At 39.3% G+C, this 23,451-nt stretch overlaps 1 protein-coding gene across 5 annotated transcripts in view; it reads left to right on the top strand.

Annotated features, from left to right (window-relative positions):
• L3MBTL3 (L3MBTL histone methyl-lysine binding protein 3) overlaps positions 1 to 23,451 on the top strand; it is an 84,161-nt gene that overhangs the window by 34,122 nt on the left and 26,588 nt on the right. For all 5 annotated transcript variants that reach the window (XM_040598727.1, XM_040598729.1, XM_040598726.1 and 2 more), the window contains 7 exons: positions 1,525 to 1,660; positions 6,874 to 6,965; positions 7,518 to 7,669; positions 17,587 to 17,663; positions 19,056 to 19,141; positions 21,461 to 21,571; positions 23,035 to 23,149. In XM_040598727.1, the coding sequence (XP_040454661.1) occupies positions 1,525 to 1,660; positions 6,874 to 6,965; positions 7,518 to 7,669; positions 17,587 to 17,663; positions 19,056 to 19,141; positions 21,461 to 21,571; positions 23,035 to 23,149 (769 nt within the window). The remainder of the gene's footprint in view (positions 1 to 1,524; positions 1,661 to 6,873; positions 6,966 to 7,517; positions 7,670 to 17,586; positions 17,664 to 19,055; positions 19,142 to 21,460; positions 21,572 to 23,034; positions 23,150 to 23,451) is intronic.

Raw genomic sequence — 23,451 nt, 5'->3', positions numbered from 1 at the left:
GTATGTAGGAAGATGGCTTTTAAATTAATCATGCTGTAGTCAATTTGCCTGACAGACATGTAAAGACTATATCCAGTAGCACATAGCAGTGGCTATTTACATGTATTTAATGTATGCAGCTAGAGAAAAAGGTGGATGATTTGTGTTTTTTCTGTAATTTTGTAGTTTAAATCTATATTTAAAAGAGAAAACAAGTAGAAAAAACATGACAACAGGTATATAGCAGTTTTACAGAAGTTTGATAGTATTTACAGTTGTTCTTTTCACTGATGCAAATGTGGAACACTTCCTTGTGTTGTAGTTGTGCTACATTTTTTTAAGTCTGATGGCCTCAGAAATTGCCTGTACTGTCAACTTCTACAAGTTAGTATACAGTATAAACTCAGTTTGTCTTTTTGCTGCAGTTTATGAAATAATTTTCCTGAAGAATAGCTGGTTTGCTCTTAGTAGTATAAATGAGAACCTGTTTCTCAGTTACATTTTGTATGTTTTTCAAACATACCTTACATTAATTTTTACATAGTTTTACCAAGGATCCTTTTTTGGTTTTGTTTTGTGAATTAAAATGGGGAAACAGGAATAGGTAGGTACTCTGCTCTGTATCACTGGCATTTTAGGCAGCTGTAGTTTTACAGTTTATCTGTTAATAGCCTAGGCTTTTGTGTACCCATTTCTAGATCTCTTCATGGCCCATAGCCATATCTCATTTTTGTGGGTATCTCTTCCATTTTCTGCGGGTGGTATGTCAGTGGTTGAGTATTTCCTGTGTACCTTGTGCTCGGCCCTAAGTGATGGGTCATGTTTTTCTGCAGGATGACCTGGATTCCACAGAATTCGGAGATGGCAAACTGAGAGTTATGTCAGAGTATAAATTAAATATAAAATAGAGTGACCTTGATGTCAAGAGATTTTCACTGATGACTGCGAGAAAGTTATGGCATTTGACACTTGGGAAGATGTGGAGAACTTTTGTAGAGAGAGAGGGATAGTGTCCTGTTTTTCCTCTTCCTCTCAGTGGTTAAGTTACTACTACATGGAGTAATGAAGTTCTGGGGGATACCTCCACTGACTGCTCATCTTTAACAACAGCTTCCAGTATCTCTCTGGAGAGCCTGTTGAACATAGTTGCTGTTGAGTACTTCCTTGCATATTGATTAATCAGGATAGCTTGAAAGCATCATTATCTGCACTTTGTCCATGAATGTGTCGGATGTATTCATGCTCTTATTTAGGTTTTCTGTTTTATTCTGATGTTGGGTTGAACAGTTTACAAGTTTTTGAACACTAATGGTGATATGCAGCTTTTAGTTAATTCCTTTCACCAGAAGAGGAGGCACTCAGACTGAGAATAACTTTGCTTTTTTATCCCTTCCTTTTTATCAAATGAATTTATTCATCCAGTGTTGGTTTGAGCAGAAATAAAAGGCTGACTGAAAACATACTGTTATTGTATGTAATACTGACCAGAAGCTGTTATGTGTAGGGCAGACATCTTAAAACACTGTTGTACATTCCTGCTTTTAGGTTTGTGGCTACAGAATACGCCTCCATTTTGATGGATACCCAGATTGTTACGATTTCTGGGTGAATGCTGATTCTTCAGACATTCATCCTGTTGGATGGTGTGAGAAAACAGGTCACAAGCTTCACCCACCTAAAGGTACTGTTTAGTCTGCAATGTGCATGTTTACCATAGTCTCAATCTCAGAACTATCTAGGTAATCCTGTAAGATTTTTGGTAGAAACATTTTTGGTCATTTAGTCAGAGTATTTGAACATGGCAAATAAAACTCAAAGTCTTGCTTAAAACCTCAGGGTTGAAATCCTAACCTTTTTATTCAGAGGAAATTCAGAGAAAACAAGAAAACAAAGTGAACCGTAAGAGTCATTCGTAAGGTATTAGGAAAGAAAGTTAAGCCACAAACCTAGACCCCCAAATGACTGCTTATTGCAAATGAAATGGCAGCATACTGGTGACATACATGCTTAAACTGGGGTCTCACAGACAGCTGAGAATCCTTTAGTGGAAGGTCTTAGGACGTTTTCATTACTAGATATCAATCACCATTATTACACGTGTTGGCACGGACTAAGGAAGGTTGTGCTCTTTCCACAAAGAGTAAGCTTGAAATAGAGACAAAAAGAGGAACGAACAGAACAGGAGGGAGAAAAAAAGGGTGAGATTACAAGCCTGAAAGCATAATTTGTACATGTCTTATGTAAATGGTACACAGGTGTTGAAATACATGCTTGTTTAATTACTCTATTTCAGATTACGTACTTTTTATTTTGGCAGATGGAGGGCATCTGTACTGAACTGTACTGTGAAAATGGATAAATGGGCTCCCTTTTGGAATAGGAATGAAGTATGTGGGGATGAAGGGAGCAAGCCATGAAGACAGGAGAGAGAACTATATGGATGTGGTGCTTTGACATACACAGTGGGGGTAAAATGTGGTTTAGAAGGGCTGCAAAATAATGAGTGTGCAGAGTCAAGAGGATGCGTTATGGAGAATTATAAAACTGTGGATGGAAGTGCTCAGGTGTGGAAAGTGAGAGTAAAGCTACTGGAAGTATGGAGACAGGGGACCTGCCAGTGTGGGAGAGATTGGCATTTCTCCAGCTGAGCCTTGGAGGAGTATGAAAGAGCATGAGCTGCTCCTCTGAGCGCTCAGCAAGCTTCAGTCTGGCTACAGGGCAGGAGTGCTCTGTGCTGCTGCTCCCATGCAGCAGTTTTCCTTGGGGCACAGTTCTGCGTAACTGGCTGTGCACGAATCGCAATTTCTTGCACACAAATCGGGATTTCTCAGAAGGCTGGCCTCCACTGAACTAGTAAGGTGTATGTAGCAAATGGGTAGTCCCCAGTTACAGTTACTGATACTATTACAGGGTGCTTAGTAAGTTTTGTATCTATGACAAAAGTTTGTTATCTTTTCCATCTTAAATGCCTGGTTTAGAAAGCTTAACCTTTTGTTAACCATGAATTATTGCTGCTGGAGGAAAGTTACTTTCTCTGACTCACTTTTATGAAAAGTTTCTTCAGTTTCTCTTCTAGTTTTAAGTTGGTGGGAAGCTTGTCCTTTTATGTTTATTTTTTTCACCATTCTGAAGTGGTGGAAGGATCTTTTACTTAAGAAAGTCCTGGAGCCTATCAGAGGTGTTGAGGGAGACAAGTTAGGGGAAGATATGAAGGGAATTGTCAGGAATCTGGTTGTCAGTCCTGCACAGCCATGTACTCCTACTATTTCCAAGACATATTCTTGACTTTGAATAGCAAGACTGTTCTCTGATCTTTTTATCCAAGACCTTCAAAATATTTTGGTCTTTGTATGACTTGGCTGCTGCTTCACCTCAGCAGTAAACCATTTTGTCATTGATGAGGTATCGTGCGACTGCCAAAACCTGCTCTGGTACTCGTGAGACTTACTCTGTCGTCCTCAGTGCAAGCTGAACTTGCACACAGGATGGAAGATGAACAGGGAAAAGCAAGCAGTATGGTAGTCATGCATTGGAAGGAGACTGAGGGCGAAGAGCCATTCATCAATTAGACATATTTTTTCTAGTTTTTCAGCAGGAGGTATTGCACTACTCATATTTTACTGATAGTTGTGGAGTTCTGTTGTTTCAAGGGAAGGGAGAAGATGCCAGTTGTAGGTTGCTGGGGCTATTTGTACATTCTTATTGGGTTGTGGGGTTTTATAAGGTTGTTTATACTTTGTTGTGGTATGACATTTCACTAACTATTTTTGTTTAGTGCCTATTGCAAATCATATGGACACTAAAGCTGATACCAGTTAGGACATAGTAGCACAGTATCTTATATAAAAGACACTTCAAAGAAGAACTCAAAGGTTTGCATTAGTAGCCATTCGTTTTCCAGATACAGTGCAAATTTATGACCTTCATGATGTAAACCATAAACAGTTTGGAACCTGGTGGCCTGAGAAAGAAGCAGAGATACTCCTGCTGCCATTCTGTGCAGTGTGGCGCCGCTTAATTGTTCCTGCAAGCTTGGGCAGAAGAGTCTTGCTTCACAGGGGAGGCTTGTAAGGAGAGTGTGCTCCAGGGGGATTTGGGGGCTCAGTAACTGACTCCTTGTTTTCTGAGGAGGCTGAAAGTGGGTAACTTTCCAAAGAGGCTTCAGTTGATCTTTCCTGTTGAGGGATGGGAGGCTATGTGTTGTGATGGGAGAGGACTGTGGGGGAGATTGAGGGACATGAGAAAGGAAGAATATTAGTCAAGATGCACTCTGATATGTATTTATATCCTTGCTTATTAGAACGTAAGGGGTGGGTAGTTCTGCGTGCTGCCGGGCAGGACAGGCCACGCGGCAGGGTGCCTCCCATCCTCATGACAGCAGAGGCAGCAGGTGGCTGCGGTGGGGCTCCCACAGCGGAAGGGGCAGCAAAACCCAGCTGGGCTTCCCAGGAGGGAAAAAAGGTGGTGTTTCAGGACACTGTTCTCTGTGCAGACGAGGTTGTGTTTCTGTCTCGCTCAGGTAAAACCTGCAGAGAGGGGATGGATATGTGTGTGTTTCCAGAATTATCATGGGCTCTGCGGCGGTAATACTGCTTTTGCCTGGATTAAGCCAAGAATCAGTTGGGTGCGAAAGAGAGAAGTTGGTGCAGCAGAGGCCATCAGTCTTCTGAAGCCAACTTCAGAGGAGTTGTTCTGCCATCAGCAGAGAGGGGAAGAGCCTTGAAAACTGTCTGTTACTAAAGGTCCCAAAATAAAAACTGCATTGACTCTTCCATACCTACAATGACTAAATCAAATTCACCTTTGGTCCTTTTCTGAGAGATGAGGTAGAAGCTAGAGATCCCCCATTCTCATTTGGTGACAGGAAGACCCACGCTGTGCAGAAATTGTTTCACAGTCTACCAAAACCATTTTTTTTCTTGGACTTTGTCCCAGTACCAGTACCTGATCCCATCACACATAGTAGGTGGGAGTTTGGTGTTGTCTGCTGTGAGCTTTGAGTTAAGTTTGAATATCCTCTAAAATTACAAAGGGGAAATTAAAAGCATCGGTACCGCATTCCTTTAAAAATATTTCAACTGATCTACGGTTATAGTGTATCAAAATAAGAATCAATTGGAGTATAAAGAAAAGTATCATTGTTTAGACTTGGAGGTTGATTTACGTTGGCTAGTATTTAAAATGAAAAGTGAGAAATCCATATGCAGAGAAGGTGAAGTTAAAGGGTTCTTTACTTGCAGTTCCTTTGAAAATAGGAGATTCTCAGAAGGTTAAACAGAGCTGTTGTCTATAGCATATTTGAGTAACATTTCAAATAGTCCAGAGGTGACCCATTTCAGTAAAGGCAATTACTCACTGAAATTTATGGTGGTTTTGGTCTTGTTTTACTGGATTGTAACATATGAACTAAAATAGATGTTTCTGCAACTATTATTTAACAGGAGAATGAAAGAAAAAGACTATTTGCTTCCAAATATTAGCATTGTTTTATAGATTTGAAGTACAAGCAGCTTCTTGGGAATTATTTTATGCAGTTCAATATAGTGTTGATAATTTTATTTCTTCCCTAAGAAACTAGAAGAGGCAAACTGTCAACAGAAATCTAGATTTCTTCCCAAGTGCTGTATGCATAGAATTAAAAATGAAGAAAGTCCATGCAGGGGAGAGTTTACAGTGTAAATGCATAAGGGGTCCTGGGGCATTGATGGTGTAAGCAGCTGTTTTGCTTGAACCTAGGGAGCTGTTTTAAAGCTAGCAGTGATCACGCTGTATTAGTGATAGTAGGATGTAGAGGGTGTAGTAGGGTGAAGTCTGCAGGAGGAGGGAATTTTTTATTTTAGACTGACTGGCATAGTGGGAAGAGCTTTGGGGCCTGTAGGCCTTTTGCTTTTTCTGAAGTAGAAGCAACAAACTGAAAAGCAACTGGAGAACGCTTGCCCCGAGCTTGGTTGTGTGCATGTCAGTCAGACCACCAAAGGGAAGTTAGTTGGTGCCTGCGAGGCAGAGAGGAGGTAAGGTGCCGTTTTCTTGGGGAGAGACACAGAGGTGACTTGTAACCTGTGCCACTTGGAGAGGATTGCTTGAAAGGAGAGAGAGATTTTAGTATAGATTATATACACTGATAACCTTATTGAAACTGATTTTTGATACCTGGTAGAATTACAGATTTTAGTTCCTAGGCTACCCCTAGGTGTTCTGATCCTTGAGGACCTTCAGGTCCCTTGATGGCCAGGACTACAAGGTCAGAGATAAGGGATAGAGCAGTGATTTTGAAATAAATGCTCCCCAGCTTTTTTTTGAGGATGAAACTGAGACTGAGCTGAGTTCTTGCCTAGTGCTTTATTTATATGACTGTTCTTCCTCCCAGATGAAGATTAGGAACAGTTCAAATGTTAGTCCTAGCCAACTATAAGAAACTAATAATGTACAGCTCAAGAAAGCAGAGTATTTTCCTCAGTTAGTGTAAAGAAAGCTTGACATTTTGGTAAGGAAGTTCAGCCAGCCATAAATAGAGAACATTATTCCTCTTTGTAATACCAGATGCCCAAATAAAATAAGAAAAGCTTCGTCAACTTTCTTTTGAACTCTGTAAGCTCCTCTAAGGTATGTCGTGCTAAAATTTCTAATAATCCAAACCAGTGCTCCCTCAGAGACTTGCTGAGTTCATATTGGGATAGAATTAATATGTAGTTTTAAAGTAAATTTTATCAGTGTAGTTTATATAAAATTAGAATACATAGTTAACAGTGCATAATCTTTTCAGTTTTGAAGTTGTACGAAACATTTCAGAATTAGATGGGAAAAAAATCTTCACCAATTATGACGAAATCACCTGCATGCACCTTGTGTCTGATGCCTGTCATTTCTCACCCTTCTTTTATGACCATTATTTAGGATATAAGGAAGAAGAATTCAGCTGGCCCTCATACCTAAAGGCATGCAAGGCTCAAGCTGCTCCTAAATCACTGTTTGAAAACCAGAATGCAGTAAGTACTCAATTGTTACTAATGGTGTGGAAAGTTGCTAGCATGCTCATGTGTGTGGTAGAGACTCACAGCATATTTTGCTGATGGCAGACTGGAGACCTGAAGTTTGAGATAAAAATGCTACAACAAATTGAATAACAATCTCCACTTCAATTCACCTCTGTAATTCTGATCCATTAATTTTTAACTGTTCTGTTTAAACATCTGATGTGGGATATTCAGAAACAGTATATTAAATGAAATCTAAGACTTGATACTAATACTGTGTCTTGCACCATAAAGTTGTGGAACAAGCGCAGTCTTTCAGAGAGAGTATCTAAGACAGTTAAAACCAACACATTTAATTTTAGCAGCATGTTTAGAGCTTTTTTATTTCATACACCATGAGTCTGTGTTTGAGCATCTCTCATGTCAACTAATTAAGCTGCTGCCACTTTGTTGGAGCAGCTAATTGGGAAACTTAGAAATGACATGAGTATATTGATTGTAGACACTGGGGAGATTTCTGGATTTGTAGTCTTCATCTTCAATTAAATGTCTTTCTCTATGTAGACAGTGATTCCGTCGGGATTTCGAGTGGGGATGAAGCTGGAAGCTGTAGACAAGAAGAATCCGACTTTCATTTGTGTTGCTACGGTAACAGACATGGTGGACAATCGTTTTCTGGTTCATTTCGACAACTGGGATGAGAGTTACGACTACTGGTATGATGTTTGTGTTTTGTATCCTAGTGAGACGTACCAGAAATGTGTTAGCTTTAAGCACTATTGTGATACTTTCCAGACTGTCAATGCAGTTACCATACCAACTTTTGCTAGATTTGTAATCATGACCACCAAAGTATGTTTCAGTGGCAGACCGGAGGAATCAAATTTCCAATGTCAGATTGCACATAAACAATTTTGAATTGTGCTAAATGAGTGTTCATGTGTGCTGCTACATCTGGAGTTGTGGATTAATTTCTCATTTCAATTACATAGTGTTTCTGAGGTTGATACCTGTAGTGAAGAATGTGCACCATAATAATGTGACTATAATGGCACTTGGAATTAGGTTTACATATTGTTGTAAACTGAAAGAAGGGCTGCATTTTTTCATAAGGTTCTTGATCCACTTACATTGTTCAGACTGAACCTTAGCCATCTTCTGTAAGTCATCAGGATACTGGCAAAACCTGGTTTTGGTCTTTTGTGTTCTACATTCCTCAGAAAACTGGGATTCTGCTATCCTGATCTGTGTTAGAGATGGCCTTTCTGCATGTTGTATGGTGGAGGGCTCTGTGTATCTATATAGGAAGGTCAGTGAATGGAGCAGGTCATACTATGAGCATAAAGGTACTGAAGGAGATTCAGCCTATGGCTGTCACAGTGCAGGATTGTATTTGCACTTGCATCTTCTTTTGGCAAAGTAATGTACCTTACATTCTTCGAAGAGTAAGTTACCGCGGAACATGTACAGCATTGTAAGCCTACGTCTTGGGTTCAGCAGTGGCAACTTAATTGCATAGTTGAGCCTGTAAAAATAAATGAAAGGGGCTTTTTCATCTATATTTGATGACTGCTTAGGCACTACGTCAATGGGAAACTATTATGTAACTTCAAAACTTCGTGAGTCCATCTCTTGAAATAATGATTGTATTGGCTACGTGACAAATAAGCTGTAGAAGAACTAAATTACTGAAGCAGTGGTGAACAGGTAGTTCAATGAGGTCAGGGACTGAGTGTCAAGATAATAGGCCATGAATCAAAGACCAGAAAAATTAATGATTATTTCTATAAAGAAGTAACACAGAACATACATTTCCTCACAAACCAGCAGGAAACTGGGGATGGGGAAAAGGTATTCTGAATTACCTGATACTTGAATGCTCACTGATAACAGTTATTCCGTTAATTAATAATGAAAACAGCAGTTAGGTAGAGGCTTTTAGGGCAAACATAATGCAAAATAACCTGTAGTTTGTTCAGAGGTAGCATAGGTATCTCTCTAAAACTGTGTATAGCAGACATACACTGAATTTCAGGCTCATTAATATTCCCATGTCAACAGGAATTTTGCCTACTGATCTTGGAAGAGGGAAAAGTAGTTTTTAAGTATATAACAAGGCTTTACATTTTTGCCGTCATAGTATTCTGAAGTGGGCTTTCTGAATTTCATATGCAGAATGTATGAAATAACATCTGCTTAAAGGATGAGGGAAAATAGAAGTAGAAAATCTATAGGTGTGTGAGAAATCACTGGAGCTATATTTATACTGAAGCCAAGCTGATGATTTTTTCTCTTGGTGAAATTGTAAAAATACCTTTCTGGAAGCAGCAAGAAGATGCTGCTGGAAGTGTGTTGAAATTAAGTCCTGAGTGACGTGGCCTACCTCTCTGCATTGCTATGATGGAGATCAAGAATGAATAGAGGAGGAAGGAAAGAAAATGGGAGAAAGAACAGCAAATGAAAATAGCAGTGGAGTGTCTGATCAAAAGAGAGCCTGAAAATGCATCCTGAATGCATCCCACTTACATTTTTAATTTTAGATACTAGGTTTGTAGTGGCCTTAAAATATCTTAGGTGCATAAGTTTCAAAACCTACCAACTTATTTCTGTAACTAAAAAGGAAAAGTTTTGTTGGGCTTACCCAGAGTGGAGACTCACAGTTTCCCTGTGCCTGCATATAGGCTTCAATCTCAGAATTATAACGAAGGAGAAATGATGTATTTAATGTATGTAGTTGATGATTTTCAAACACCTTTTCTTTCTGTATACCTTTTGTGATTTAGTTAGTTTGAGTAGATTGAACTTCTTCATTGAGGTTAAAAATTCTTTCCTCTTCTTGGATAAGTAAAAGGCAGTTGACTGACTTTGCTGGACTTCAGGCAACAGAAATCTGTTACCATGACGTAAGCTTATTAGGCTTCAGGCTTTCAGGTTGAAGATACCCTTCCTGATTTTTTCCTGAGCATTAGAAAATACGTTAATGGTTGAAAGTAAGTACCCTGGCCAGAATTAGCCATAACTACAGTTCTTTAATGCATGGTGGTGATACTTTCAGTGTCTTATAAATCCTGTTAAATTATCCTTTGCCAGTGGCTTTTAGAGGAAGCAGAGTGAACAAAATGGACAAATTAAAAGACTTTCCTTCAGGAAGGAGAATTTTGACCTATATGGCACAAGCTGTCAGGTCCTTGCCATCTGTCCCATCTTTTTTTATGAAACAAATAATACTTCTTTGAGAGCCAAAGACATTCCCTGTGGGTGGAATTTCTAAATTTTCTTATGGTTGTCTGAATCGAGAAGTAGCATTTGGGAATCTTTGGGTACGTCTGAACTGTGATTTAACTACAGGTCCATGCTGGCTTTCGGTTCTCCATTCTCTTGCATCTTTTCTTACACACAGACTTATGTCATCTCAGCTTCCTGATTTTTTTTTGACTAAACCTAAACACTGCCAGGGCTTGTGAAGGGGGTTAAGCTGTGCTAGCTTGTTGTTGCTTGCCCACAGGAGAGATGGAGTGATGGCCACGCTGGATATGCTGCAGCCCAAACTTGCTAGGTCAGAGGACTATGGCTGCCCTCATCCTTGGCGTGGTCTGAACTTTGCCTGCAGAGAAGGTGCTACAGTCAGCTCTTCTGGGATCAGCTTACCAGGAGTGTTAGAAAATACAATGTCCCATGCTTCTCTCACCGTTCTTTTCCTGTCTATCTTGCATAGATAAAACGATTTCTAAAGTGCTTTGCGAAGACACATCAGCTTTTGATTTTCTGAACCATTTTCTGATCTATGAGTTTTGGAAAGGACTGGATTTTGGTGTGAGACTGAGGCCAGTTCTGTTCTCCACCAGCATCTGCTACTTTGCTAACAGTTAAGTCCTTAAAAGTTGTGCTCATCTTGTTTCATTTTCCACAGAATCACAGAATGGTGAGGGTTGGAAGGCACCTCTGGAGATCATCTAGTCCAACCTGCCAAAGCAGGTGCACCTACAGCAGGTTGCACAGAGTCACATTCAGGCAGGTTTTGAATGTCTCCAGAGAAGTAGGAACCACAGCCTCTCTGGGCAGCCTGTGCCAGGGCTCTGCCACCTTAAAGTAAAGAAGTTTTTCCTCCTATTCAGGTGGAACTTTCTGTGTTTTCCATTTTGTGCCCATTGCCCGTTTTCCTGTCGCTGGGCACCACTGAAAAGAGCCCAGACACATCCTCCTGACACTCACCCCCAAGATATTTGTATGCATTGATAAGGTCCCCTCTCAGTCTTCTCCAGGCTAAGGAGGCCCGGCTCTCTCAGCCTTTCCTCATAAGGGAGATGCTCCATTTCCCTCATCATCTCTGTAGCCCTCCACTGGACCCTCTCCAGCAGTTCCCTGTCTCTCTGGAACTGGAGAGCCCAGAACTGGACACAGCACTCCAGATGCAGCCCCAGCAGGGCAGAGTAGCAGGGGGGGATCACCTCCCTCGACCTGCTGGCCACAGTCCTCCTAATGCACCCCAGGATCCCACCGGCCTTCTTGGCCACCAGGACACACTGCTGGCTCATGGGCAACTTGCTGTGCCCACCAGAACTCCCAGCTCCTTCCCGCAGAGCTGCCTCCCAGCAGGTCACCCCCAGCCTGTACTGGTGCGTGGGGCTGTCCCTCCCCAGGTGCAGGACCCTGCACGTGCCTTTATGGAACTTCAAGAGGTTCCTTATCCCCAGCTCTCCAGCCTGTCCAGGTCTCGCTGAATGGCAGCACAGCCTTCTGCTGCATCAGCCACTCCTCCCCGTGCTGTATCATCAGCAAACTTGCTGAGGGTACACTCTGTCCCTTCATCCAGGTCACTGATGAATAAGTTGAACAGGACTGGACCCAGTACAGAGCCCTGGGGAACACCACGAGCTACAGGCCTCCAGCAAGGCTCTGTGCCGCTGACCACAACCCCTGAGCTCTGCCACTCAGCCAGTTCTCAACCCACCTCCCTGTCCACTCGCCTAACCCCCACTGCCTGAGCTTACCTGTGAGGGTGTTACGGGAGACGGTGTCAAAGGCCTTGCTGAGGTCAAGGCAGACAACAACCACTGCTCTCCCATCACGTGCCCGGTCAGTCATTCCATCATAGAAGGCTATCAGGTTGGTCAGGCATGATTTCCCCTTGGTGAATCCACGTTGGCTGCTGATAACTTCATTTTCCTCCAGGTGCTTAGAGATGACCTCCAGGATGAGCTGTTCCATCACCTTTCTGGGGATGGAGGTGAGGCTGACTGGCCTGTAGTTCCCTCTTGCCCTTTTTGAAGACTGGAGTGATGCTGGCTTTGCTCCAGTCCTCAGGCACCTCTCCAGTTCTCCATGACCTTTTTGAGATAATTAACTTTGTTCCCCTGTATCTTTGGAAGGAACAGGTTTTTTTGAAGGGGTTATTTTATGTCAAAAAGAAGATAAAACAATCTTAAACAACCTTGAGTCACAGTGCATGCTTTTAACTATTTAAATTGGTAATGGACCATTATCTGACCCTAAAGCTCTGCAATTTCATGGAAATCACCATGCAGCTGTCTTATCAGACTTTAAATAGAAAATATGGTTATGTGGCTTGCTGAACCACCTCTGGATGCGTACTATAACCCCATGAGCCACGTTTTGGGAAGCCTTTACTTAAAAATAACCTGCTTTTACACTTGTCAGTGATGAAGTGTTCTCACTTATACACTAGATGGGGCTGCAGGATGGTTTCTATGTTTTCCTTTTTTTATTTTTATTTTTTTTATGCAGTTAGATGACTGACTTCTCACAATCAAGAAGCTGTATAGCAGCATTCTTGAGGGTATATTATTATTTATGCATGTTTAACAAACGTGTGAGCAGTTTTTCATAGATAACACTTTTGTTATAGATTCTATCTACGTTTAATAAAGTCAAAATCAAAATACCAAAAGGTTTCTTTCCACAAAATAGAACTTCAGAAATTATTTCAAAACAGCAAATGAGTATAACACATACAGCTTATTTTAAAGAACATGCCAATTACTAAATAAAAACTCTCTACAGATCTTCAGATGGAGACCCATTTGGAAAATAATTTTCTAAAAGAATTGAATATGCATTTTTTTAACAGCAAGCATTATCATCCATTTCTCTTGATCTGAATTTAACGATCCGTATATATGAAACAGATTTTTTTTGGAAAAATTAACAGGACAGCTGACAGTGACCAACAGAAAAATACTAAATCTTCTTCCATATCTGAGACTCCCACTGGGACGTGCCGTCCTGCTGTCAGTTAAGGACAGTTGAACTGCACACATGCTCCTTTCACACAGAGTGGTGCACCCACCAGGGGGGCATGTCATCAGCTGCCCTTAGCTTTCCTTATCGCAGAATTTCTTCCTGACCTTTCACATTGCGTAGCTCTTCCCTGCTTTGACATCTTTTCTAACATGTAGTTAAGCTGTCCGTAACTCAGCAGAGCTGCCAGTTGTTCTGTCCCTCTGCATGGCTCTCTTATGGGTTCAGCTGGCAGGTTCTGCTGCTTTTGGCTTCACTTCAGCTTCAGTTTAGCTTCAGTTTCCAGTATGGATAATAGATGCCTTTTTCTGTCTGCTTGTTCTCACACAACAGAAGGAATGGATGGCAAGTGGCATGAATTGTGTGGACATTTTAATCTTGCTTTATTAGTTGAGCGTGCCTGTGTCACCACTCCACTGCTTGGTGGAAGGTGGTGGTGCTCTGCTGTGGTCCAGGGGTAGGTAGATTTGGAGATGCAAAATTCTTAGCTCCTGCTAGTGGTGGTCACCTTTTTTGGCCTAGGAAGCATCCTAACAATTCATGGATCATCATGTTTTATGGAGCACATTAGCCGGGTGATCTGCCTTCTGTTTTGGAACAAAGGAGATAAAAAGCTATGGGATGCAGCAAATTGATTGTGAAAAGTCAGAGTAGCCTTTAGCATTCCAGCTGACAAGTCTTGGGCTTAGTGTGATAGATTGTTGTTCTTCTAAACTAGATGATATGTCCATGAAATAACACACATTAAAGCATAATAGTTTTACCTTAAATTGTGTTTGACTTCTACTGATCCCTACATTTATTGTTAAATGGACTGTTAGAAGCTAAAAGGCTGTGTGCAATCAGTAGGTAAAGAAGGACTGTGTGACCTGGTTTTGCGGGAACAGGGTTGTTTTTTTTCCTGAGACCACCGTGGTTACAGACGTTTCTAACGGGCTCATCTGTAATGACTGCGTTTTTCTTTTAAAGCAAATCAAAATGTTGTGGATGCTTTATAGTGCTATTTTGCACTGCTGTGGTGTGTAGCACTTGTTGCTACGTGTTCCATGTTTGCTCCCAGTACTATAATGGCAGAGCACCTTCCATGAGTGGATCTTTCATTGCAACATATCTTGGTCACTTGCTTATTCTTGAAGCTGTCCTGTTAATTTTTCCAAAAAATCTGTTTCATATATACAGATAGTTAAATTCAGATCAAGAGAAATGGATGATAATGCTTGCTTATTCAAGAAGTTTGTGCAGTGGCATTTACTTTTCAGAATTTTATAAAAATGTTTGTTCAAACTATGCTTGAAAAAGCAAAGCAGAACAAGTGCATTTAGAAGGTTTGTCCTGGTGAGTGTTTTCACAAGTTCACCTCATAATTTTAAGTATAATACTGTTTTGGACTTTACTGCAAAACGTTTCAGGAAGTAAGAGGATATGTCCTTCCAGTGCAGAAGGATTCTTCCACGTAAAATTCCGACTTGAGAGGGGTAGAAGAGAGCAGTGTTGCCCCCCTTGCTTGTTAGCTTCCCTTCACATTTATTGTAAAGAGAAGGGAAGAGAACAGACGGAGCCTGAAGCACTCACCTTCTCTTCGATTTGTTTGGGGCAAGGTGTTCCTAGGAGTCAGCTGCTGAGTTTAACAGTGCAAAATTATCACAGAAGTCCTTTTGTTTCCTTTTATTAATGGCAGCTTCAGTGATTTAGAGAGTACCTTGTGTGATACTATAAATAATAAATACATATAGTATAGCTTTATGTATTGCAGTAGGACAAAAGGTCGGTATTCTGGAAGTAAGCTGAATCCCTGGCTGTTGTCAGAGCCATTAGAGAGTCTATCAAAGGTAGGTCTTATCTGCTAGAAGTTGATCTGTTTGGCGTCATTACGAAGATGTACTAGCAGAGCTGTTTCATGCATAAAGCCACAAGATAATTGTAGTAGGTTGGCCAGTATTTTTCATCATTAGTGCTTGACTCTTAGGTAGAAGGCTAGAGGAGTGCTTGTTCGGAGATGGTGCGTCTGAGGCACCCAACCTACGTTTCTGTTAAGTATATCCATATTGAACTTTAGACATCATGTAAAATTAGTTCTCAGATTTAAAAAAAAAAATAGAATTAGTGTTATTCTCAGTATTCCAAATATGATATGGTCCTCCTTTTTCTTTTATGCAGCACAGGTTCAAACCTGCAATGTGGTAGTAGCCCAGGGTTCAGTCTAGAGTCTCTTCTGTACTGTGTTTCCTTCTGCAGTCTTTGGAAGATGTTTGTATTCAAGATCAGCAGACCTAGCATTTTGATCTGAGCCTTAAGATGTTAGGGTGCCTGCTAATTTACCTTCAACTTCTTTTTCTATCGTGCACAGTTGATTGCACCCTCTTAAATGTTACATTTTATTAATGTGATATTTTTTTTAAAAATACAAATTAGTACTGCTAATTAAGGGAACTTCATTAATATGAACTTCCAGAATGCTAATACTTGCTGAGTAGATGCAGGTAATGATTGTATTACAACAATCAGGGAGAACAGACCCATGTTAGGTATTTTGCATTAGTAACTCGGATTGAGGGGAAAGGAAGAGAATACATGTTAACTCTCCAGCTTAACATTTGAGACACAGACTTCAGTGAAGGATTAAATAGAAACTGGATCACATGAGTATTTCAGTATTTTATGCAATGATTATTGTATATGAAATACATGTCTTCATGCATGGATGCTCTCTGCTTGTCTTCTTTTCTCATTAAATATTTGAGAAGTGTTTGGAAAGCAGCATTCCTTCAGCAGGAGGGAGAGATGGTGTTTCTATCTAGAATGCCGCTTGGCTGCTTAAGCATGGTTTCTTGATCTCTTACTGGGGAATGTGGAATGAAGGCCTTAGTTATTTCAACTTACTCAGGCTGCATTTTGTTGGATTTCATAATTTCCAGCTAAATAGAAGCAAAGGGTATGTTTGCACAGCATAGTGCAGTGCCGTGCAGAATAATCAGATGGATGCTTTTTGTGTCAACATGATGTTCCTTAGTCACCTTGACTACATATTATCTACTTCTTTAAAAATCACTGTTAATTGTTCAGCCAACTCAAAAACAATTATTAGGTATCGCTGCAGACAATAGGGATGGTGCATGTTTCACAGCAGAGTCTGATGGCTTTTTACTTGTCCTGTAGATCAGTCTTACCTTTTTCCTAATAATATTGCATAATTATGTAATAATTATAGCATATACATTACATATCTTATAGATTATATGTTATGTTGTACATAATGTGCTATGATATGAAATAATAAAACAAATGTAATAAAGTTCTGTCGTTCTATATATAATAATTCAATAATACTGAATGTTCGTTTTTTTCTTACCTGCTTTTATATCAATTACCTTTGTGTAATTGATATAAAATTGTGTCTTTTTTTTTTTTAATTGCTAACAGAGCTTGATAGCCAGGACCTACTGCCACTTTCTTCTGAGCACAATGTAACTGAACCAGTGAGCACAGTGAGAGTGATCTCTCCTTGCTTCAGACAGATGCCAGCACATGTCAAGTGTAGCTCACACTGCCTCAATTAGTCTTCAGTGGTTCTTGTAGCATGCCACAGGCAATAGCACTAGTGCAAAATTTGATGCACGTGACGGAAGATATCAAAAGTTGTTAGTCCCTTGAGTAAGAGAGTTTGATCAGCTTTTTTTAGAGCAATTTGCTGTCTTGGATCACTGATTATTTTGGGATTCTTCCCGGCAGTTTGGAGCCTAAAATGCTGTTTTATTCTTTTTTGCTGAACACTTTTTCTCAGACGTACTTTGCCCATGTGCTGCTGGGTTATAATAACTTGTTTATAGCTCCATTCAGACCACTCAGAATCTGGTTTTGAGTTTGTACTTGTTATTGACAGTGCATTGCAGATATGCATGATTTTCTAATCTGCTCCCAGGTGTAACTTGGACCATTAATCAAGATCTTTAAGCTTTTGGTTTAAAGTTTTGATCTTGGCATTGCAAAACCCCATCTGTCTTTGATGGGATTACTGTGTTCTTGCAACCTGCCAACATGTTTCTACCAAGAGTGTCTACATGTGAATTTTTCAGGTCCAGCATTATATTATTATATATTATTATCTCCTAAATGGATCTAACACTGACTTAAAGGACTTATTTTTTGATCTTCCATTGAAATTGTAAATAAAACCTTACGCTTGTTTAAGTGGTAACAAGGATGTGCTAAATATGTTCATATCTTCAGATTATGTTAGTAGTTTAAGTGTAAATTGAAGGTGTCATAGGTTATCTGGAATTTGTTAAATCTTTTTTGCATGTCTCATTTTCTAAGCATAATAGGACTTCCTGAAGAACTACATTATCAATCACTTTTTTTTTTCCTGCTCTACCAGGTGTGAGGCAGCTAGTCCACATATTCATCCTGTTGGATGGTGTAAAGAACATAAAAGAACTCTCATCACTCCACCAGGTTTGTATCTTATTACACATCTGAAAGATTTAAGGAGGTTATAGTGAGGTAGCAGCATTACAACTTACAATAAGCTTATTGTTACCACTTCTGAATTTTTCTTTCGGTGATTAAGAATTGGTATTTGAGAGGTTTTGCATTTTTTTACAGGACATAATATAGTGAATGTAGAAGTACAATAGGCATTAGGTGTTAGGTATGCACATTTATGCTGCTTTAGTAGAGAGACATCTATTCACGACAGATACCCCTTAGCATCTGAACAAGTTTGTATTTTTGGCTGATTGTATTCACTTACTCTGAGACACACACTGAAAATGCTGCTGAAACAAATTCTAGGTGTGTGAGATTGTTGCATAAGAAAAACATCTTCACGTGAACTAAATATGTAAGATAATGAGTTGATGAGAAGATTGCCTTATATGATCAAGGAATCAAATTTGTAAGGGCTCTTTGGAAGGGAAGAAGGCACAATGAGAGAGATACAGAAGAATGAAAGTGTATTAATTAGTACGAAATATAAGACCACCACTGTTTTTGTGGACTGTTGTGTATAGCTGGATGATCTAAATGCTCTCTTGCGGAAACTGCCATCTGTGGTCTGAGAACATGGAAAATTAAAACCAACTTTGACAGAAATTCTAATAGCCAGCAATCTTGAAAAGTCGTAAGCAATCTGTCAGGAGGTTAATTACAGCCTATTTTTCAGTGAGATCCTTTTTAAAATGAATCTGAATTGGTTTTGTTCTGTTCTAGATTATGAATCATAATGTTTAAACGTCAAACTTCTAGTGCAGAGTAAAGGCAAAGGACAGGCACTGCCTTTTCTTTAAGAGCAAAGCTGTCTTTGTGTTTCTTGCATAAAGTGTTTATAAACATGACACTTTCTGGGAAAGGCAACATCTTCTTTAATGATATCTGTAAATTTTTCATATCGTAAATGTCCAGGCTTTTTTTATAGAAATTCAGTTAAAAGAAATTCGCTGAAAGAGTAACAAGTAGTCAGGTGTGCTCTAAAGTGGTACAAAGCCATCACTGATTAGATTGTGCTTGCCAGTAAATTACTGTTTGTAAAATATTAGCTTTATAATACTTAAAATAATTTCTTTAATTGAATGGACAGATTTTTTCAGTCCACATTATATTCTCATATCCAAAGGAATTGTGACTTTTTCTGCTAGCTACTGAGTATCGTGTGTGAGAAGATTGTTAGGTTTTTTAACCTGCATGGTGAATGTGTCAGAGACAATTTAGAATAGCCTTTCTTGTACTTATTTTATAAATCTGAAGCATAAATCAGAATAGCATTATGAAATTGTTAGGCATTCTATAAATTATACATCAATTTTGGGGTTTTGTACTGCTGTGTTTAATTTTGCTCTTCTATGCCAGATTATCCACACGCTAAGCATTTTTCTTGGGAGAAGTATTTGGAAGAAACCAGTTCATTACCTGCACCTGCAAGGGCTTTTAAAGTGGTGAGAAAATGCTTATATTTTTTTCATGCTTTGAAAAGCATGTAATTAATTAAAGAAGAGAATACATATATGGTGTTCCTATGTTTCCAAATGTATCCAGTTAATTAGTTGCATAATAGGTGGTTTGTTTTCATGCAGGTTTTCAGTTCACTGTTAGAAATCAGATAATTATTATTATAAATCACTATTACTTTATTATTTTAATCATTACAAATGGAATTAAATGCTACAAAATATTACTAATGAATGCAGTTTGCTATGGAAATTACTGCCTGGTTATTAGAAATAATGAGGTAGGTAGTGAGTCATCATAACATATTTTGAACAGATGTATTTCTATCCATACATTTTAAATGGTGCAGTAAATAGAGTGAGAATGTAAAAACTGTTCTAGGAGGTCAGTCTGGTTGCCCATCTAGTCCATTGTCTCTGGCAGTAGCCAAGAGGGTGTTTGTCTTTAATACCCTTCAGCAGGCTTTTTCAGGTGTGAGCTTGTGAGTAGAGCACATGGTCAGCATCCACAGGCGTAACTATGATGTTTGTGGGAAACATCCTTTTCTTTTAGCTTTGTACTTGCTAGTTTCTTTCAGTGACACCCATCTTTCATGAGCCCTTAGGATTTCAGTGAGGAAAGCGGGCTGGTCAGTAATGCAGATCAGGATTGCTGTTAGGAGCCAGCATCAGATGGCTGGTAGCTCCCAGCCCCTTGTCTCACAGCGCGCTGAAGCTATTTGACTCAGCTTTTCCAATTAGGGTCACTAATTCTGAATAACGCTTTGCTAAGAGCTGGATTAATGAAAGCAGAAGCGTGGTGCTTATAGCAGTTCGTGGGATCAGGAGATCACCGGACTTTATTACTGAGCTGCAGTTTATTGCCCCAAAATATGTCTGACTTAATGACATGACTCATTGTTGCGGTCTTAGCAAGAATACTCAGAGCGAGGATTAGGAAGATGTTTGGTTATTTTTTGAGAGGTATAGTCCTTGGCAAAACAGAGGAAGGCTGTGACCTTGGCTACATCAAGCTAAAAGCAAACGTTTTCTTTTTGTCCCAGAGCATCCATGTTTTAATGTTGCCGCCCTGAGTTCAGGCAACAGCCACCCTGCAGGCTCAGCAGTGGGAATGCCCCACCGGTGGCCCACAGGGTCTTCCAGCCAGCAAGGTCCGTCTGTTTGTGTCTGCACTGGAGAACTGAACAGAACATACCACAGGTGTGCAGGCATTGACAGCATTAAGCAGGCAGAATGCTAGCTGGCCTGGCTCAGCCCTGCTCCAGAAACAATACTAGCAGGGAGTGTCTGGGGATGGTGTAGGTCCCACAAGTTAGCTTAGACCAGGCTGGCTGGCTTTGAGGATGGAGGCGAAGGAGAGCTTGACTACATGTGGGTTAGCTGTGCTCTGTCTTGTGGTTTCACAGCCAGAGAAACACCTCCCTGCTTTTTGAACTAATATAATGACAACCATATTAATACTAATTGTGATAAACAACAAGCAAGCAGCTTTAATGGGAATAAAATGCGGATTGTGTTGGAGTTTGGGTGAAGTCTTCCTGAGGCAGTCACAGTATTTTATATTGGATTATGGGAGAAAACAGAATTCTTAAGCTGAGCTGAAAAAAAAGCACCAATGGTCTGGAAAGTCTTAAAGAGACAGTTTATGTTATTTTTCTAGAAATCTAGAATAAAAACATAATCTGTTTTGTGCATATGTTCCTTTAAAATGGAAATATCTTTTGCTTTAAATTTCATAGCTGTAGATGGCAGAGATAAAATCTGGTACTCCAAACAAAGACACCTTTTCTGCCAAAATAGGATTACAAAATAGGTGTTTGTTCTAAGTATTTATTATTATTATACCATGGGTTAACGTCTTCAGTAGGAGACTGAAAAAGATTTGATTCACAAAGCAAAAACACATACTAAAAAGCACAAATATGTTTCCTGTGGACAATTTCATAGACATTTCAAGCTGTTGGTATGTAATACATCGTTCATATGAAACCATTGACCAAATCTCTGGGAAAACTCCTCTAGGGAATTTAGGAAAAAAACCAACTGATTTAGAATAAAGATCCCCATTTAACTTGCTTGCATGGCTTGAATCCTGTCCATTCCAGGAGAAGCTGGAATCCCAATGTAGTTACTTAATTTTTCTAGTTTAATAACACTGGTTTAAATTACGTTTTTATGCTTGGATTTGTTGGAGGGAGAGGGCAGATCTGAGAAAATGAAGACAAAAATTTCTATGGATTTTATATACTTTACTATTGTGTGAGATTTTTGAGGTTTTCTTCTGTTAATATTGTTCTGCTTTTCTAGAAACCTTCTCATGGCTTTCAGAAAAACATGAAACTTGAAGTGGTTGACAAGAGAAATCCAGTATTTATCAGAGTAGCAACCATTGTAGATACCGATGATTATAGAATAAAAGTAAGTTTCTCTGTCTTACTGTACTGCTCTGCTTGGGTCACTGATGAGTACTTTGTAAAACCAGAATCCTATGGTTGTAAAATTGAGCACAGGACAAAATGAGTCACATTGTTGGGTCCTGCTAAGCTTTTGCTCATCCTTTTCACTGATTAATATGCATGTAATTCCTTTGGAAGGGGTTGTTTTATTGTCCTTAGTTACATTTGCTGACGTAGGTAATTATAAAGCAGAGTTCAATATGTTGGAAAATTGCTTTGGGAATAGTTGTTGTAAGACAGTTGTCTATTCTATCAAGAAATGCAATGATTTAATATTAAGTGTCAAAGGTCTGCTATGATGTTTGTGTTAGGGCCCATAAAATATTTGGCCTAGGTTAATTGAATCTGTCTCTATAAACATCCAGGGAGAGGTGAGACATCTAAGTGAGACACGAGAAAATAACCCTGATCTCTTGTGTCTTGCCAGTGACTTCTGTAATTCTGAAGTTTATATTAATTACGGACTTTAGGTTGGATTAATCTCAGATAATGTATTTTTAAGGAATTGCAAACTTCCAGAAGTTGTTATGCTTGAATTATTTTTCATGTGTTTTACAAAACCAGTTTATGCTCTGAAGCACTTTACTGTTAGAAGGGCTAGCATATTCCAGATATCCAGTTAGATGGATTTGAAAGATACTTGGTTTTGCAGTTTGTACAGATTAGACATACCTCGTATTTCAAGCAGAAAATAATACCTGACATTTCTTTTTGAATCTGAATTAACTGGTGTCTGGGAGTCATGAAAACTAATATCTTTACACCTACGCATTTTCTATCTAAACTCTAAGTTGGTCGTGCAAAAAAACCCCCAAACCAACCAACCAAACCCTTATCCAGTCTAATCTATTTAAATGACAGGATTTTTAACTTCTAGGATGGTAATTTGACTCTGTAGCATATGTTGAAAGAGCTCTATTTGTATGTATCTATGTGTACATGCATCCACACATGCATGCATAAGAGATCCGAGCTATTTACTAGTACAGACTTCAAGTAAGATTTGAAGATACTTAGCTTTCACCTGAAAAAAAGCACATGTATAGCCCATACTGGTGGGTTTCTGGGAAGTCACATACTTTTCTCTTCCGTTTCAACTCCTTATCTTGTATAGTCTGATGTTAGTAAAAATTTTACTTGTTGGTTTATATTTTTATGGATAAATGCAATTCTTTTGTAGTCCTTTGCTTACTGCTCTGCTATTCCTAAATCGTGTTCAAACAGGAGATTAAAAAATGTTTCAAAACTTCAGCGACAGTATGCCTGCTCCAGAATCTAATGCACATGTATTTTTTGTGTAACTCTGACAGTTCTCTTAAAGTGACTTCAATAATGGACATACCATTTTTAGAGATTACTTAGGGAAACTGATTTTATAGAGATTTTTTCTGATGTAAAATGTTTTGTTCTTCTCTTTTATTTTAGGTTCATTTTGATGGCTGGGATAGTATTTATGACTATTGGACTGATGTAGATAGCCCTGATATCCATCCTGCAGGCTGGTGTACAAAAACTGGACACCCTCTTCAGCCCCCACTTAGTAAGAGAAATCACATTGTAACGTAATGATGTTAAAAGGCACATGTAGTGTGCTATCTTTTTCCCTGCCAGTGCTATCCAAGTAAGCATAGCAACTAGGATATGCAAAATAATGTAAATGTGACATTTAGTGCAAGATCAACAGTCAGTAATTAATTACTTTTTAGTAGATAGCTTTATTGATCCTTACTGTAATGGAAATAAAATGTTTCTTTGTTTGCATAAGAACCACAGTCAAAACCTGAAGTGATGACAAAGATCTGTTGCATAAAATCCTGACCTTCTTGAAGCCAGTGATGAAAC

This window comes from Falco naumanni, chromosome 6 (assembly GCF_017639655.2).
Source record: "Falco naumanni isolate bFalNau1 chromosome 6, bFalNau1.pat, whole genome shotgun sequence".
NCBI classification, from domain to species: Eukaryota; Metazoa; Chordata; class Aves; order Falconiformes; family Falconidae; genus Falco; species Falco naumanni.
This window is presented reverse-complemented; position numbering and strand designations above follow the sequence as displayed.